Source organism: Phaethon aethereus (genome assembly GCF_964289735.1).
Source record: "Phaethon aethereus genome assembly, chromosome: 6".
NCBI lineage: Eukaryota > Metazoa > Chordata > Aves > Phaethontiformes > Phaethontidae > Phaethon > Phaethon aethereus.
The window spans coordinates 14,086,908-14,105,745 of NC_138580.1; the positions used below are offsets into that span (position 1 = coordinate 14,086,908).

The 18,838-nt window shown below is 44.5% G+C and overlaps 1 protein-coding gene across 2 annotated transcripts in view; it reads right to left on the reverse strand.

Moving 5' to 3' along the window:
- GLI2 (GLI family zinc finger 2) overlaps positions 1-17,863 on the reverse strand; it is a gene marked incomplete at both ends in the record, with an annotated part of 143,504 nt that extends 125,641 nt beyond the window's left edge. The window contains one exon of one of the 2 annotated variants that reach the window (XM_082001859.1): positions 17,818-17,863. In XM_082001859.1, coding sequence (XP_081857985.1) covers positions 17,818-17,863 — 46 coding nt within the window. Of the gene's footprint in view, positions 1-17,730 lie in introns of both variants that reach the window. The other variant, XM_082001858.1, reaches the window with a different exon arrangement.
- Between the last annotated feature and the right edge of the window lie 975 nt (positions 17,864-18,838).

The following is an 18,838-nucleotide window of genomic DNA, read 5'->3' on the forward strand; positions in this document are numbered from 1 at the left end:
AAAAAGTATTTAATTAGTATTTCCAGAAATATCCTTGTCTAACCCATAATGAGGTCATGCCAGATCATAATCCTCTTCAAATACAAGAGACAAAGTGATTTCCTTCCATACAACATCCTTTTTTGGGTGCAGCATCGACAAATTTTCTGTGGTTTCGAAGGAAAAATAAAATCGAGTCAGACGGAGTAAGGGAAGTCCAGAAACGCCTAATACATCTTCCTGTGAGATTAATTCAGCAGGCCATACCTCAGTGAAGACATGGGTGAGATTTAATACAACCAGGAAGCTTTTTTTTTTAAAGAAAACAGAAGGAAAAAAAAACCCCAAAAACCAAAACCCAAACCAAAACTACAGCTCCAATCTCCATGTGCCCAACTGAACCCCTTTGAACTGTCTACTCAAATAATATTTCTCTTAAATCATGCAGGGTGTGTTTGGGCTACCTGTGTCTATTTGCCTTTCCTCCTGCCTGCAGGAACCAAACCTGACTCCTGGGTGGACCCTGGAAAACATGGAGCACTGCGGACGCCGCCGGCCCAGTGGCCCAGGGGTCAGCCAGATCAGTGCTGGTGTTGCCAGGGCTTGGCTTGCAACAAAGAGGTGCTGGCAGCAGATATAAAGGTCCTGACACCAACCCTCTCGTTGCAAGGTCACCCCTCCTCCCTTAGTGATTCCAGCAGCCAGAGCACTGCTGGGTTTTGATGGCCCTCCATAAAGACCACCCCTTGTGTGGTCCCTCCTGGGTACAGGGTAGAGAGGAGCAGAGGCTCTGAAACTCAGGAAACACTGACGCCACGTAGCCTGTTCTCCTCACAACACACTTCATGGGCTTTCCTTAATTTCTCCCTACAATAAGCCTTGTACACGGCAAAAATTCTAACTCGGAGAAAATCTTCCAATCTCAACTTGATGAAGACATCAAGAGCTTGAAAACCCACCAGCTCCCATTGTGGTTTACCCCAATAATTATTCAAATTCTACTGTTACATCCAGGCAGGGAGCAAAGCCTGAGTGGACACCTGGGTTTAGCTGGCAGCTGGCAATGGTTCATCAGCTTTCCCCACTGGAATAAGGGGCCAGAGAGTACAAAGCATTTTCTTTCCTTTAATACTCTGGAATTAAAATAAATCAGAACGAGGGCATTATCTGCTCTATTTGCCCTCTTTTCCAAACACACCCATGTATTATCACTATAGAAATCACTGGGAAAAGCTGATTTACTGACCAGTCTCAGGAAGCCAGTGGTTCTCCACTCCTCTCTCCCATCCCCCAAAGTTTATTGTTGAGTTCTTGGAACATCAAGTACAGAGTGTGAAATAATTTAATGGCGAGGGGATTTTTCACCCTCCTTCTCTATCCCAATATGACTAAATTTATTGATTTTGGATTGCTGTAAATTATAATGTAATTATCCTGCTGCACAAGCAGCTTCCCATTCCAGAAATTAAAAAGCAATTCAGGTAAATGATCTTTAGCTATCATGGTGCATCCCTGCAGAACTCATTAAGTTGGGGGATTAGACAGCACACCAAAACTCATACAGGGCAGGTGACATTGAAAACCATCATGCCTGAAAATGCAGAACTTCCTTGGGAAGAGAAGAGCGGAAAGTTGCTGGTGTGGCTTTTTTTTTTTCTCCCTTTCCTGACAACTTTGAAATGCTGTCAACTTGTACATCTCCTAGGATTTCTGATGCTTGCTAATTGACCCTTTTAAAAATAAACACCCTTCCTTTGAAAAAGAATGCCATTAAGTGGGAAAATTTAAGAAATGGACATCACCACACCACCATTCATAGGACCTTGTTATTGATTCCTCAGGTGGAAAAGCAGCTCATGCAAGTTGGAGTCAGCAAGTACTTTCTGAGGTGGGGGGTGGCCAAGTGGCACTGAAGAAATCTCATACAAGATTTCTAGCCAGCTAAGGTTAACTTTAGAGCTTTCTTTAGGGAAAGCTGGATCTGGTGGGATCTCTAACAGATTTATCACTGATTGATTGTAGTTGCAGAAGATATTGCCATACGTGCCCTTTGACAACACAGTTGTTCTCAATCCCTCTGTTTCACACAAAGGTTAAGTTTTGCCTCCCTAAAGTTTTCTGCTCCCAGTGCAGTCAGTTGAGGCATTTTCCACTTGCTGTTGTGATGCTGCAAAGCAGCCATCATCAGGCTTCCTACCAAAGGCAGCTAGAGTTGTTGGCAGATGAAAGGATACGTGCATGCATAGTTTGCACACCATTAAGTTCGTAAAATGCTTTGAGGATGAAATGTGCTACATAAATATAACAGGTTATTGAATTTCTTGGTGCCATTTCCTTCATCTAAGTCTACAGTGGTCTTCGATGGATTGTGCCTAAACCTGCTACTGCTTTTAGCTTCCTGGCTTTTTTTTTTTCCCCTTGCCCCAGGAGATTTGACATTTCCCCCTTCAAGCTGATGAGTCTTTCACACCTTCTGGCTGGCCCCGCACAGCTGCTGCGCAGACGCGGGGAGTCCTGCCGGCTCTCGCGCTGCGCGTGTGCAGCCTCCCCGCTCATTTCCTCTGAAAGCGGCGGCTGCCGGACTTGAAAGACCCCTCTTGCTCCCACCGCTCTCCCTAATACAGCCCTTAATTAATCCTGAAGGCAGCTACCATTTCCGAGTAGGACAGTGCGGATCCTCAGGATATTAGCCAAACACCAGAGATTTATAAACTTGTCAGTGTGGCCAGGGTACTCAGAAAAGAAGCCAAAACCTTCAGTTTAAAAAATCTCCTCCACCATCATAAATTTAAACTTTATCTGCAAGTTCTTCTCACTATGAAAGTTCACTAGTTCTGTTATTTCACCTCCAGTAAGTACCATGTCCTAATTTGGACATTTTTGCAGCATTCAGATGAATTCTGAAGATATACGACATACCCTGGTAGTCTTTTCTCCAATTAAAAACAATCTGTTAACTCGGAGTCTCATGAAAGCCCAAATCATATTACCTGGTCTCTGTTTCTTGCAGAGAGGGCTCAGCAATCCCTCTCTCCCCACCTTGCCAACACACAGTGCCACGATTACACAACACGTCACGGCAGGAGCACGGGCCGTCACTGCAAACCTCCGTTCTTTTTTGGGATGCACGCATACTTTTCAAATTTCCTAAAAGGAGAGATTATTTGGTTTTGGCTAAGCATCTGAAACCACTCGCAGGCCACACACGTTACCGAGCAAGCAGGCGACATCCTCTGCTTAAACCCTTATGGACACAAACACATTTTGAAAATGTACTTCAACCACCTCAGCAAATTGTTTCCCCGGTGCATTGGTGCCGGGAGCCCAGTGCCTGCCTACCCTCCCTCCTCCTCCTCACCACCCCGTCCGCTGCTTACAGCAATGAGGACATTAGTGCTGGACTGAACTTGCTCCAGTTCTTTTATATAGATTTAGACCGTATAATTTGATGGCAACCACAGGCAGTTTTATTGCCCTGATTTATATGGAGCCTTGCAGGGGTGCTTTTCCCCCCCCCCCCCCCTTCCCTTTTTTTTGGTAAGAAAGTGAGATTCATAAAAGTCCTTTCCCTGCTCCAGCCTGAGGACAAGCTGTGGGATCTCCAGGGCTTCCCACAAGGGCTGCGGCAGGCTTGGATGCCACCCTCCCTCTCCCCTGGCTGTGGTCTTGGAGAGGGATGCACACACTGCAGGAGCTGGCTGAAGCTTCTCCTCAAGCACAAACCCTCCCCGTGGCCTTCACTATGTCACAGCACTTGGCTTGTCCTGCCTGAGAGTGTCATCAGGGGCAAGGTTGCCGTTCCCCTTACCCACCAGTGAGATACCTTGATGGAAACCTCAACGTCCCTCCCTCTCTTGCCTACTAACCCTCCAGAAAATCTCCCAGGAAAGTCAGCAAAAAGCTTCTTTGACCAAGCCATTGCTTTTACTATCCAAATAGCAGGGGATGAAAATCCAGGCAGCTCTGCCATGGAGCTACGGGAGATGTGACTGTTGGGCCAGGCATGTTACTACCAACCATCTGCATTCCCAGGGCACACTAAACCGGGGATCTGTATTAGTATTCTCTAGCAGGCATCTGGCAGATATTAAATACCAGCCTCCCTGGAGAACTTGTTACCTCCTCATGCCTGACTGGGTCAATATAAGTGAGAGCCGTGCTTGTATCTGCTACCTGAAGAGGCTAGATGAAGCCTATCTGAAACATGCCAAGACCCCATATCTGTCATTACCATACCAATTTCCTGAATGAAAAACCTGTCTGTCTTTCGTTTAATCTATCCTCTGTCTCATTACAAGACCAGAACATGCTGTACTAACTACAAAGACAGGTCAGTATGTGACTCAAAACCTAATTTCTGTTACTTACCTAAAGGATTACTGCCTGGATGAGCATCATGTTTTGGAATAACAATAGCAAAGTCCACCAATGCTCCTACCCTGTCCCTGGCATATAGAGAGCTAATTTTGCACTGGACTGTGGGCTTAGAGAAAAGGTTCATCAGAAATCCAGTTGTCTCAGCTTGGTAACCTCATCTTCACAACAAACATGGACTTTTTTCTAGCTTCTCTACCTTTTGTATTTTTCTGCACCCATCCCATTCCTTCTTACGCTTCTATGAGTAACTCTTCCGCTCAAATATTTCATAACTTTTCCCTTTGCTACCAAGTTGTCCTCTTGAAGATCCCACAAAATGGTGTCTTTTTGCTCAAACCCTGCTGTTACAGTCTTGCTCCTCGCATCTCTAGACAACAGCTGGTCAAAGGATTTCCAATACCTCTCCACAACTCAGCCTTCCTCCTGCACCTCTGGTCCAGGTTACCTTTGCTGCTCTGTAAAAAAATCTTATCCTATTAAAGACCTTTGATCATAATCTGCCATGGTTTCCATAAAGGACTCTCAACTTCTGCCTGCCACTCTGAGACTGCTAGCACCTTGTGTCTTACCCCATCTAGTAATAATTCTGCAAAACTTTAAAGCAGAAATCATGTCTTCCCTAGCTACGAGTTCACACAGCACTGATCAACTCCTGCTGACACCACCTTTTGCCTCGCCTAGGAGCATAAGGCTCTGCAGAAGGATCTGGACAGGCTGGATCGATGGGCTGAGGGAAACTGTATGAGATTTAACAAGGCCAAGTGCCGGGTCCTGCACTTCGGTCACAACCACCCCATGCAACGCTACAGGCTTGGGGAGGAGTGGCTGGAGAGCTGCCCAGGGGAAAAGGACCTGGGGGTGCTGGTTGACAGCCAGCTGGATATGAGCCAGCAGTGTGCCCAGGTGGCCAAGAAGGCCAACAGCGTCCTGGCCTATATCAGAAATAGTGTGGCCAGTAGGAATAGGGAAGTGATTGTGCCCCTGTACTTGGCACTGGTGAGGCCGCACCTTGAATACTGTGTTCAGTTTTGGGCCCCTCACTACAAGAAGGGCATTGAGGTGTGGGAGCATGTCCAGAGAAGGGCAATGAAGCTGGTGAGAGGTCTGGAGCACTAGTCTGATGAAGACTGGCTGAGGGAACTGGGGTGGTTTAGTCTGGAGAAGAGGAGGCTGAGGGGAGACCTCATCGCTCTCTACAACTACCTGAAAAGGGGTTGTGGTGAGGTGGGTGTTGGTCTCTCCTCCCAGGTAACTAGCGATAGGACAAGAAGAAATGTCCTCAAACCAGGGGACGTTTACACTATATATTACGAAAAATTTGTTTACTGAGAGAGTGGTAAAACATTGGAACAGGCTGCCCAGGGAGGTGGTGGAGTCACCATCACTGCAAGTATTAAAAAAAGTGTAGACGTGGCACTTCAGGACATGGTTTAGAGGGCATGGTAGTGTTGGGTTGATGGTTGGATGTGATGATCTTAAAGGTCTTTTCCAACCTTAATGATTCTGTGATAACAATTGTCTAGAAAAAGTATTTCAAAATTACCTGCAGAACCGTTACCAGAAAACTCACAAGCAACGTGAGCCACCACCCACTTCATGTGCAAATCAGAAATGCTGGGCTTGCACATCTGCACCTTTTGCGAGCATCTAGAGAAACATCATCCGTCCTTAGTGGTATCCACAACCATGGCATTCAAGGGCCTACTCCCTCTTCTGTTCTTGTGCCTTAGTCAGCTGACATAGCCTTCAAATACCCACTGTGTCTAAGCATGGTTTAGGCCACCAGCCCCATACCTGAAAAAACACAAGGTTAAGTGAACCAAATTCAGAAGGACATTTCTATTCTGCCCTCAGGACTGAACTACTGGAAGGTTTTGAAGTTGGAAAAGAACTGTTTTTCATTTGGGTCACAGAAAGGAAGAATAAACTAAAACCATCTTTACAAGGAACATTGCAGATATGGGCAGTGAGGAAAGGCCCTTTGGGCTGATACTTAGAGAAGCTCATTTCTATCCCGGCTCAAGTGCCACAGAGGTTAAAGACCTGCTACAACCTGCCATAAAAGGCAAAAACCACATTAATAGCAAATGTGTTCCACTCCCCCATTCCAAATGTATTTTTTATGAGTAAACATTTCTGTATTAAGACTTACTGTCTTCAAAGATCCCTTTTATGTCCCAAAGGTAACCATTTAAGTGATCTTATAACAGCTGTTACTTATCTTTGCAATGGGCAATGCACATGAACGCAGTGTCTGAGACTTTCATTTTGCTATATATTTTTTAGTAACTACATATAAATCCAGCCTGTTTCAAGTGTCAATGACTGTATGTGGCCAAAAGATAGCCTTGGATCTTACTTCAGCTGCTAAGACACTGTTTCGAGTGGAATTAAAAACAGCACAGAAATTTGCAAAACTTTTTCTCCTCCCAACCCCTTTTAGCTTGCTTACAGAAATGATATAGCATGCACAGAGCTCAGATAGAGATGCAAATGTTTCTCACACATTCAGCCATCTCATATCTATTTTAAAAGTCACTGCTCCAGCAGTTGAAATACAGGACCCTGCAGTAAAGATGTTTTAAGGACATCTTTATAACAGTATGCAAAGGTCCCTCTGGAGTTTTCCAAAGGGAAAAAATTGCACCAAACAATAGTATTGCCAGCTCCTCTGCAGCTGATTACAGTATTAGAGTGTGCACATGCACAGAAGGCTAACAGGAAACAAAGATGAAACTAAGGTTTTCTCTGAAGCTGTCATCCCATGTCAGTGATTTTCTTCTCATTCCATCACCTGGTCCCCAGAACACCACCTTTCCTAATGGTCTAATAACAAAAGGCTTTGCTAAAAACAACTGTCTATTTTTTGGGTCAGGGTAAAACCCCAAAGCTCTGCATCTTTTCTGTAAATTCATCCAGGTCTGTCCAGAACTCTGTCCAGGTGCTTGAACCTCAAGCAAACCATTTGATGAACCTCACCCATAGGTTATGTAGGTAAGGAAACCCTCTTAAACTGGGAAATTTTTTTTTTTCTTGTTTCAAGACAAAAGATTTACACAACTATTAACAACTTGATGTTCTCCAACTGAGCCTGCCAGGTGAGATTGCCTGAAAAACCTTCTTACTCCAGAGCACAACGTGACCTCTCAGAATACAGTCAATCTCCATGCATCCCCAAACAGTCTCCCCACTATAGATATGGAAAATATCTTTGCTATAAGAACTTAGCCTTAGCTTCCCTAACCCTGAAAATCTGTTTTACTGGACCCGTTTGACAGCAGCAGGTTGACACCTCAGCCATGTGAACAAGGTCACCCTCGTAACACAGTGCCCGGGGCAGCAGCACCCTCTTGCAGGCAGCGGAGAGCGGGGAACAGCAACTTCCATGCAGTCTGACCTGTTAAGTGCTTCAGTATGACCAATGCCATAAACATGCTAACTGGATGCTGATAGACGGGCCTGGAGGCCCAAAGAACGACACAAGTTCATTATATAAACACAGGAGCAAAGGGAAATCAAGCAGCTTTCCCAAAATCATGAAGGAAGTTTGGGGCTAAATCAGGAACTGAAACTAATTTTCTCCAGGCTCAGTTCTGTGCCCTCACCATAGGGAGCCACCAAAAAATTGGGTATCTTCACGCAAGCAGCCTCTGGGAGTCGGGTCAGCTTCCCACAACACATAATAATTCCTCTCGTTAAAATGGGACGTGCGAACCAATGCCTAAAGTCCTCACCTTTGTATTTCTCTGTTTTTACTTTAAACTGTGGTTGTAAATGCCTCAGAAAGAACATCACCAGCCTACCTGCAAACTGATGTGAACAGATGTAGCTTAACCTCGAGCCTCACGCAGGCAGCACTTGCATGCATTCCCACAGGACACTGGTATTCTCACAAGCTAGCATACAGAAGAGGATGCTGCTTAGTTCCCACCATCACTGCTGACCCACACCCCACAAAGAGCAGCCATAAACCAAGGTGAACCCCAGATAGAAAAACAGAGCAGAGAAAGATCCTTTCCCCCACCCCTGGCCCCCGCCAAACATAGCAAAAAATTTCACTTGGGAAAAATCTAAACATTTCCCGACGCTTTGTACCCAGGGTCAAAAGTGCTGAGCTCTTACCACTCTCTTTAGGCTCAGAGCATCTTGCTAAGTGCAGAACTATCTCCATTTTGTTTAAATGATTAAACTATTGTTGAAGCAGGGCACACGGGGCCAGGGGCTTACAGGAAGATACCTCCTCTATTGGATGGTTTTCAGGAATGCTCAGACACTGATCTTTTATATCAATACAACTGAAGTCATCAAAACATCTACTTTAACTGTTTACTTAAGGATGCATCTGTTGCAAGCTGTGATTTTTTTGAAAATCTGTCATAGTCAGGAGCTGATCCATGTAAGAGAAGGGAATGGAACAGCTTTCTGGCCAAAAAGGCACCACTCAATTCCTGCAAATATCGCTGTATTTTAAAAATCGGATATTAGTGGCAGTAAATATAAATATTTTGCTTGCAATACTCCTGTTCTTATTTACAGTTTACGTACGATTGGAAGCATTTTTCAATGGAATAGTCTTAAAAATATCTGGCATTCCAGAAGAAGGAAAGAGGTATAAAAAAGAAAAGGAGAAAAACCCCCTGGAGCTCTCTAACAAACTGTAGAAAAGGCAGAATTGATTTCAGACAAGTTTGGGTGAAATCTTTTTAATTTGTGTTTATGTGGGATCACACTCCATGTTTTTTTCATTTATTTTCATTTTGGACTCAGTCAGCCTATGTGCCCAAACTTTTGCTCAGTTCTTTCCACCGAGGTTTGCCTGATTTCAGCCCAACACCACTACAGGACTCGCAGAACAGCCAGTGCAGGTCACTTCCAAACTCACGAGTTTAACATAATCATAAACCAGTTAGCATGAGGAGACTATATCCACTTCTTTACTTCAAGAGCTAGACTTACAACTTTGGCTGAGGTTTAGTCTCCATTGTTACCATTAAGATCAGAGAAGTCATCCTGCCAAACATAGAATCTACACAAAATTCATGGGATATTGGTTTATTTCAGAATTTAAGGTTTCTGTAAATTATGTCCCACTTGGTTCTGGAAAAAAATTTAGCCCTCTTGTTATGAGCCCACTGTGCTACATACTGGACAAAGGCACCGCTAAAAATGGATCTAAATTCAGTAAAATCCTATTAGTGCTACTGAACGTTTTCATACCCTTATGCAACCAAAAGGAATGTTACCGACTGCTGCAACACGACGTTCTCAAAGGCACTATGCGATGCCTAGACAACTTGTGTTCAACTCTCCTGAAGGGAAAGAAACAACTTCTCCATTTGGCAGATGGGCTCGAGAATTTAAGTCATTTGACCATGATTACATGGTATATCACTGAAAGAGGAGAGACTTGCTAGCGGATATGGTGACCCAAGGGATCTGCCTAAGTCCTCTGTACCACCATATGTCCCATGTACACCACCTATGAACTTCCAAAGTCACAGAGATAACCAGTTCTTGACATCTCTCTGAAACAGCCAAACCCATTACGGTCACTTTAGCCTTGGAAAATCCCGTGTCTGCAGAATGGGAGCAATGACATCTCCCTGTTTCACCAGGATGTTCTTGTGTGAAGAGTAGTGCAAGTAGCTGAATTATTCAGGCACTATCAGAGCTGATCAAAGTAAGAGAACCACCCCCGCCAGGACCTGGGCTCCCAGAAGCCACCAGACAGCACAATTCCTTATCTCTAAAATGCAGAGAGTACACAGCCCACTCCTCTGCACCTTACTGTTCACCACATGAAACCATGAAAACAGACTGCCTGGTTTAATGGAGGGCAGTTTAAGGAGGAGATGAGTAATGCCAAGTCCTCCTCCTGCTCCAAGGGGCATGGCTGTCTTCTCAAGGCCACACAGAAGTTCTTTAGGAAGTGCTGGGAATACAAGCCCCATTTCTTGGTGCTGGTATTGGATGCACAGCATTTCTAAGAACATTTTTCTCTGCCACTCGTCTGACCCTGGGAGCAGTCCCACTGCTCCATGCAGGCAGCCGTGGAGCGCTCTGCCAAACCCTATCAATTATTCAGCGTCAAAAGGAAGACTTAATCTGTGTGATAAAAGAATGGATTTTATCTAACGCTTGTTCCCCTTAAAGTGATTTACACAACTGGCCTCTCTAGTTGCTGCCCTTAATGTAATTATTTACTTTTGCATTAATAGCCTTCCTTCACTTCAGTTATTTTTAGGAGCCTTTTGTAGCTTTTGGAATTTACTATTTTTTTTTCCTTGTCTTTTTAGTGGGGATTTTATATTGCCCATCTCTCTGAATGGGCTGTTAAAACACTAGTTTTGTCAATGCTGGTGTAAAGCTGGAGCAGCTCTGGGAAGCAGCTACCCCACCTGTGTTGACACTTGGGTGTCACGTTTGCCTCTGACTTGAGAAGCTTTGGGGTGAGATTTCAGTTCCGAGCTGGCTGTCAGGGATCTCTGCTCCTCAGACCACAGGCTGATGAACGTGAATGACGGGCTTTAAAGCATTAATCTGCTCGCACCTTGGTTCCTTGCTTTAACCCCACTCTGTAATTTTGGCCGAATCAGGAATACTGGGATTTGCCCACCTCACATTAGCCATCTTAAATTGGGCATGAAGCCCTCAAGGGAACAAAACAGAACAAACGTTGCATCTCCACAATGTGATTCACTCCACTCTAATGCAAAAGGATCCCAAACTAGACACCTAACATATAGGCAGCTGACCTCAGACAAAACAATTCCCATCCATAACTGTGGCTCAAATGCCACAGTTAATGGATGATGGTGGGAGAATGAATTTACAAAACCAGTGCAAATTCACAGATGCTCAGGCAAAAAACTGACAAAGAGACTAAAAACTCAAACTATAGGGACATGCTGGCAGCACAGAGGAGACAGTGCAGGAAAGCATCATGATAAATATAATCCGTTAACACCATTGGATTTTCGTACTTGACTATAAATAACCAACCAACAAATAGGTAAGTTTAGTGTCAGTCAGAAAGGTTATATTTAGGTACCATCTGAGAGGTACTTTACTGAAGTCTAAACTGGATCTACAGGAAAGAAAATAGGTACTTGCCAGAATAAGCATTTGGAATTCACAAAATCATGGAAAAGTGGAAGTTGTTATTGTTTTGACTATTATCAATGATAGTAATAATAATGATACACTCACAGAATACAAAGGTCTTTCAGGCAGTACTTAGATCACCAGTGCCAGAACCAGCCTGTGAAGAATACCTTTGGTGTGCAATCCTGCAATGGGGTTAGGGATGAGATTAAATTACTCTGTCTTCAAAGTACCTCAGCATCTGTAACGGACTGAAATCGTAGGAACTTTTGGTATGACAATTTGGGCGAGCTGTATACAATCAGTGAATGCTGGCTGATATTATAAAGTTGCTGCATCATCAAATGCTTTGGTGATATGAACTCTAGAATCATCTGCAAGGGCTATGCAAATGTGAACCAAGAAGACTGTAAACATTAATAGTTATCCACTCTGAGGTTGCACCTTTGCCCACAGGGCTGGCTACCACACAAGAAACCTGGTATAAGGGCTGGGGAAGAAGGCTTCCCCCAAGAGGAAAAAAAAAAAAAACAAGCGGCCAAAAAGTAGGACTCTAATCACTTGATTAAGCAATGCAAAGGGTCACCCAACAAAGATGTATTGCTGACTATTTTAAAGAAGATACAAGAGAGACTCAGCATTGCAAGCCCTGGATAAAGGAAAGAGGGCAGGCAGGAGAAAAGATGTGCTTTTTGTGGCACAGTTTGTGGCAATTTTAGCTACTAAAACTCTGTTGCATGTAGCTGAAGAAATAAGCTTGCTGTTCCCAGAGTGCTCTCCACCATGCCCGCATACCAGATACTGCTCATTGAACATAAAAATGGTACAGCATGGCTTTAACTTCATCCATCTCTCCATGAATTCCTCTAAACTATCCCAAAGAGCAGGTTCCAGGCAACCAGCATGACTCAAAGCTGTCAGCTATTTACAGGCCTTGATATCCTGTGACCGAGGAACAGTCTCAGCATTGCACCAGTCTGAGCATCCGAGACCTCCAGCTGCTCAAAGGGACACGAGTGGGTACACAAGAGACACCTGTAGGCAATCTGGCCAGCCAGAAGGTCTATGGTGACAAAGAAACCCACTTTAAGACCCAACAGAATTACTTTTATAGAAGACTGATGGGAATGTTCAGGGAAGAAATACAATTCTTAATTGCTATCACTTACAGCGGTGTTACACTGAAGCCCTACCCAAGGTGGTAGACACACAGTGACTGTCAGGAGAATTTAACGGTTCGAATGTCCCATCATTCTGTTTTAACCACTTGCCCCCTTCCCTCCCACAGCGAACCCAGACTTTTTTGTTAACTGCATATCTCAAAATTTTAAGTTGTATACAACAAATCAATACAGGGCTGAGAAGCTAAGAGCATGCTTGTTCTGGTTATATTTCTTTTCCTGGAAAATGTGAAGAACTGAATGAAAAACATTCTTTGGAGAAGATCCCTGCCCCTCCAGGGTAGACAGAGGAGATGACTTCACTGGGCCTGTTCTCTGTCTAATTTGTCTGAGTCTCAGGCCACACAAACTATATATTTTTTCAGAGTGCTGAGGTCTGCTGGGATGCTGGCATTTACACCTCCTCATTTACATGGTCTTCCCATAATCCAGCACTGAGACAAGCTGATCTGCACAAGGACTCCCTGCCAACACCACTCGAGGCTTGCTTACAGAAGACCTCTGGAGAGCAATGGGAGGTGCTCCCTGCCCTTCTCTGCCTATGAAAGGGCTGAGTGTGCTACTTCTGCAGCACTGAGCATTCCCGCCAGCCCATAAATCAAGTGACCAAACTCCATCCCAATATCTGATCCACTGCAGAAAAGCCCCACGCTCTGCCCTTACAGCACACACGCAGCGAAGAGCTGTATTTCATCAACAGAAACCTTAATATCAGAGGAGAGTCGTTACCTCCTGGAAAAAAAAGTGTAGGCAGAATCTTACTGGTTCTGCACCCTGGTTTCCCCATGTTTACACCAAATGACTTGTTGAACTTCATTATATACAAAGTATTTCCATAGATCAGAGGCAGGGAGACCTGTGCAGCTAACATAAAATAAATTACCACCCCATGATAAATGGTTCTATTAGCAATCCAGATTGTTAAACTCAGATACAACAGGATGAAGGGAGCACTGCCCCATTCATTCTCCCTGCGGCAGATACTGAGTTGTAAATAGGTTATTTTGTGTGTAAATAACACATTAAAACTCAGCATTAGCCGTGTCTTTTGATAGAGAGGAAATTGTTCCAAATAAATAATCTCGGACAGGAATGTAAAATAAGCCAGATTTAATAGTGCATGCCTGCTGCAGCCGTGTTAAACATGACTAAAATGATAAACCCCAGAATATACTAATAGTAAACTATGCTCTGACATCAAAGTAATGAGGCTGTATTTTTACCCAGCTTTAGAAATGCTAAAATTAGTCTTGACAGAGCCAGACATCAGAAAAATGTTTCAAACATAAACACCATCAATTTGGGAACTTGGTGTGTGTGTCATGCCGAGGGTGGGGTGGAGAGGGAAAGGTGCATTCTGGGCCTTGTTAAAGTCAGGCAGTTAGCATTTAGGAGAATTTGTATTTAAATTTTATTACAAGATGAGAAACCCATCTTCCTAAATATCTTTGCCTCTGCAAGAGTGGCTCATTTAAATTTCTCCTCCAGCCACACGCCTGGGCTTCCTTGTGCATGCTGGCACGGAGGAGGATGCTGCAGTGCTAGCCTGGAGGACACAACCCACTCTCACTCACATGGTGCTCTGCTCCGAAGTCTTACCCTACACAGCAATATGCACTTTTGCACTCAGCAAAAGAGTTTTCTAAACACAAAGTATTATGAGTTGCCCTTCCAGAAGTGGAGGCACCAAAAATGAGCGGTTCTTCTGCAGGTTTGACTTGTCTATAGCTCCTACATACTGTCATTAAAACCAGCTTCCATCTCTGTCACACATACACACGAGCGCCTATTGCAACAGAAGAGAGGAGCTTTGACTCCTTGGCTGGCATGATTTATGGAAAAATAGAAAATGAGGAGAGACTTCCCTGATGTCATTTCTGTGAGGCCAATTTCTGAACGTCTGATCAATGAGTTACTGTAAAAAAATGTCACAGAAGATCTCTAAAATGGCAGCTTCAGTAGACTAAAAATATGAGATGCAGATTGTTAGTATGAAAGGACTCTTCTCCACTTGCAGCATCAACAATACCAATCTCTTTGCCTACAGCCATAACTTAATTTGTTCAAGGCTGCAAACATGTGGGACAAATAGCCAAAGCAAGGGAACTAGAAATGGAGACTGGAGATGTTATTACCTTATAATAGTCTAAATAATATTATAATAAAATAGCTATTCTTCAATTATTTAACTAATATTCAGTTTATTGCTTCAATTACCTTAATTATAAATAAAAATTTATGAATCTATTCATTTCTACAAGGGAAAAAGAAAACCTTATGATCAGAGAAACATGCTATGTTGGCACTCCATCTGTGTGACTCGGTAGAATAAAGGAGAAGAAATGTGTTGCAAATTACATTTGTTTGGCTCTGGAGAGCAGCTTGGTGATCTGCAGCATTAGCTGAGCCTTGCTGCCACTTTCTCACATGCTAGTACAAAGAGTAAAGCCTCTACAATAAATAAAATCAAGAGTTTGTCTTGGATGAGAATAAAGACTTGTTCGTATGGCCCCAAAGCAGGGTGGGGAGCTCGGAGGCCCTCCCTTTCAAGCTGTTCCCCTCCTCAAGCTGAACAACGTAATTAATCTCTGTGCCTCGTTTGCTTTCTTCTGTAAGAATATGAGCATAAATATGTATATTTCTGGCCTGTTATGAGTAATTACACTAGTTTAGTGAAACAAATATGTATGTTATACAAGCATGAATACCATGTAAGTACAGTCTCTTCGCTACCCAGCCTTTTTGTTATCTGCTAAATCACACCTTGCAATTAACTGACGTTATAAGACGACTTTGTATTAATTTTTCTACTTATAAACACACGCACTGCGCTGCTCCTTTTCAGGAGCACGTATTATGTCTAGCCAGAATTCAAAGGAAAGCCCCTCTGAACCACAAGAGCATGTGCATCACCTGCAGAGTCCCGGGGCTGGCATCCGATCGCACGCTGCTTTACTGCTAGTCATTTTAGGTCATTTATGAGCACTTCTCCTCACAGCATGACGTAGATTTCACTCTTTACATCTCATTACACAATGCTTTCATCATGATTCTCCTGACATCTTCAAACAATCCTCCACTTACTTCTTCACGTCCTCTTAATAAAAGGAGAAATACTGAGCCTGTAAATCATTCTTTCCAAAGGTGAGGGCACGCTGCTAACGGGACACGTAATACTGGATGCTTAAAAACTAGTCAAGTCTCTGGAGGTGCCAAATGGGCCAATGCACACTCCACCTCAGGGGCGTACTCATTTCCATCACATCTCTGGAAACACGGTGACTGCTTCCTTGGTGGAGGCACTCCCAAGGCAAGTGCCAAGCAGTGAGAAGGTGTTTATTCACAACAGCACATCTGCGGGTTTTGAATTTTAGCACACGCTTGGACTTTGTTGGCACCAATCAGCCCTTTGGATCTGCCAGTCACTGAGATGATGCCTCAAGTGGGCTGCCTCGTGGTTCCTACAGCTTGTGCTGCTTCAACAGGGATCAAAATCTGCTGGGGGACAGCAAATTTCTGCATGTTGCTGTCTCTGTCTTCCCCTTATTTCTGCCGCCCACCAAGCCTTCCTTTCTGCCACTTTACATAGTGCCCACAAGGAAGGTGACTCCAACCCATTCAGCAGTGTGAAATTGTGTTTCTTTCTAAACAACTCCGTGTAAAAGATTTTCTAGTTCTTTTTAAGAAAAAAAACTTCCCTTTGTGTAACAAAGGCTAACAAAGTTTATCAAACACATAAACTAATCTGGCAGGTTATAACCTAGCAGCTGCTACTTTATTCTGTACGTCTGAATCTTCCTAGGTCAATGTGGAAATGAAAACTGGGTAACAAATGTGTTGAAAAGGAAGGATAGACAAAGCAGATTTAAGCAATTTGGGCTGGGAACTGTCTTCAAAACTGAGCCAACAGAAAACACAAACTCTCCAGCCGAGCTGTGTAGGAAACAGAGGAGCCCGCAGAGGAGTCGTGCTGCTCTCCTGGGGCAATGAGAAACCGCCTTGCAGTGAAGGAAGGGGAGGGGAAGGGTTCATTTTGAGGTAGACTCTGGCTAGCAATAAGATATATTTTAAATAGGAAGAAAAAAAAAAGCTGCCTGCAAAGTTTACACAGCTGGGATGTCTTGTCACATCTAAGCCAGTGCAGCCCCTTCTAAGTTTGTCTCCTTACACCCTGTCCTGGCCCCCAGAAAGGCAGTGTTGTGCCTCCCTGGTGGGCACAGCCTTGCCCACAGCTGGAGCCACCATGAAGGGCCCTGGCACCAACGTGGAGATCCACCAGCATGCATGTGCCAGGGAGGGATGTGTTTTCTGGGGCTGTATTTGGCCTGCTCCATCCAGGGTCATTTTCCACAGCGGCAGGAGGAAGCAGGAACAACGCACTTGCACGTCCCCCTGCACACTGGTGTTACACCCACCAAAAATGACCCCGCACCCTCAGGCGACCACAAGAGCTTCCTAATTGAGTTCAACACCAGCAGGACCAAAATCTTGCTGAAAACAGAGACAGAAGAAGAAATCAGGATCTGAGCTGTTTCTGACGTAACAGGAATGGTGCAAATTGCGGGGGTTTCTTTCACGACCTTCTTGGTGGGGGCTGGACAACCCCAAATTTCTCCCTAACCGTGAAATCCCAGCAGCAACGCCTGAAGACAGTGCAGTCTGTTTAGCTCGTTAGTGGGATCACAGCCGGCACACAACACCCCTCCCCGACCACGATAACAGGGTGTCCCCCCAGCTCCCGCAGGAGCCCTTTAACTCCTCCGTGGAGGAGCAGCAGGCACCACGCTGCCCATGCCACGCAGCGCTGGCAGCAAGCAGAGATAGGATGCCTCAACTTTGCGACAGCCGGCTCTCACCACCCGTCCTCTCCCTCACCCTGGCCCAGGGAGCCGCGGTGACTCGTCACCGTGCAGTGACGTTTGGAGACTGCACGGTGACACAGCTTCCCGGTCCCGTGACCTCCGACGGCCAAGAACCCCAATAAACTCAGCGTGTTCACAGGAGGACAGATGCCACTGTACTTATTAAATTCTTACAGTCTAATGAAAAACACCCCTGCTGCTTTCAAAGTGTGGAAAACATAAAGTACCTCCTTGTGCCACTGCTGCTCCTGCAGCTGCTAAAGGAGTGGGTTTCTTCCCCGTCTCTGTAAAGCCATTCCCCTCCAGAACTGCACCTTTCCCTTCTTTTTTCCCAGCAGCAGTTGAAGCAGAAGTTTCCATCTTAGATGTGCATCTTCCAGCTCAGCAACCCTACAGGACATAAAACAAAACCAGATTCTGGTCACCACTCACAAAACAGGCGAAAGCAACTCCACGAGGAAGCAGCCGACAGTTCGGCAGAGCTCAAAAGTAAACGTCGAGCAGCAAAGGTTTCCCGGGTTTCTAACTCTAGCGGCACAGCCAGTACAGCAGTTACAGGCAGAAAGGGCACAGCCCTGCAAAGGGATGGGCATCCTCACACCCCCCTGGCTTCAGGCAGTTGAAGACCTAAAAAGATCAGGACCAAAATACATTTTTTTCCCCACTTAAACTTGGGCTGTATAATAATGCTGACGGGTCCAAAGAGCTTTCCAGGATTAAAGCACAGGTGAGACACAAAGATTTAGCATATATAAAGCCAACTTGTCTATCCTATATATGACCTAGCTGGTCATAACAAAAAAACTGAGCGTGATAAAAACTTTCAATAAAAATACAGATAGAAATACATTTAAGGTGGGGATTTTTTTTCCCCAGCTGGTGTTTATTCGGAACCAGTGCCCTGACCAGAACATTTCAACGGCGATTATGGATAAGCCATGGCACGTCTGCCAGAGCCCACCCAGCTCTCACTGGTGAGGACTAACATCCACCAACTCCAGACTCTTCCAAGCGAGTCCTTCTAGTCTGACTGGGCGCATCTGAAAATCAGCTACAGCTTTAAGCCCATTACAAATGGTGAATTAAGCGCTAGTCAAAGTTCCACAAAACAAGAATATACCAAACAACAAATAACTTGTTTTTTTAAACTTAGGTCCATGAAAAATAACAGCTCCTGAGCTTTTTGTTAGCTTGATCATTTGTTCTGTGACTCAAACTTATCTTGTCTCCCAAAAGCAAACATGCGTATCCCAAATTTAATGTAAAGATGGGGTTTCTCTTAAATGGGGAGGCATGCTTCATTTCTGACTGCAAATACTTTTGTTCATCCCATTT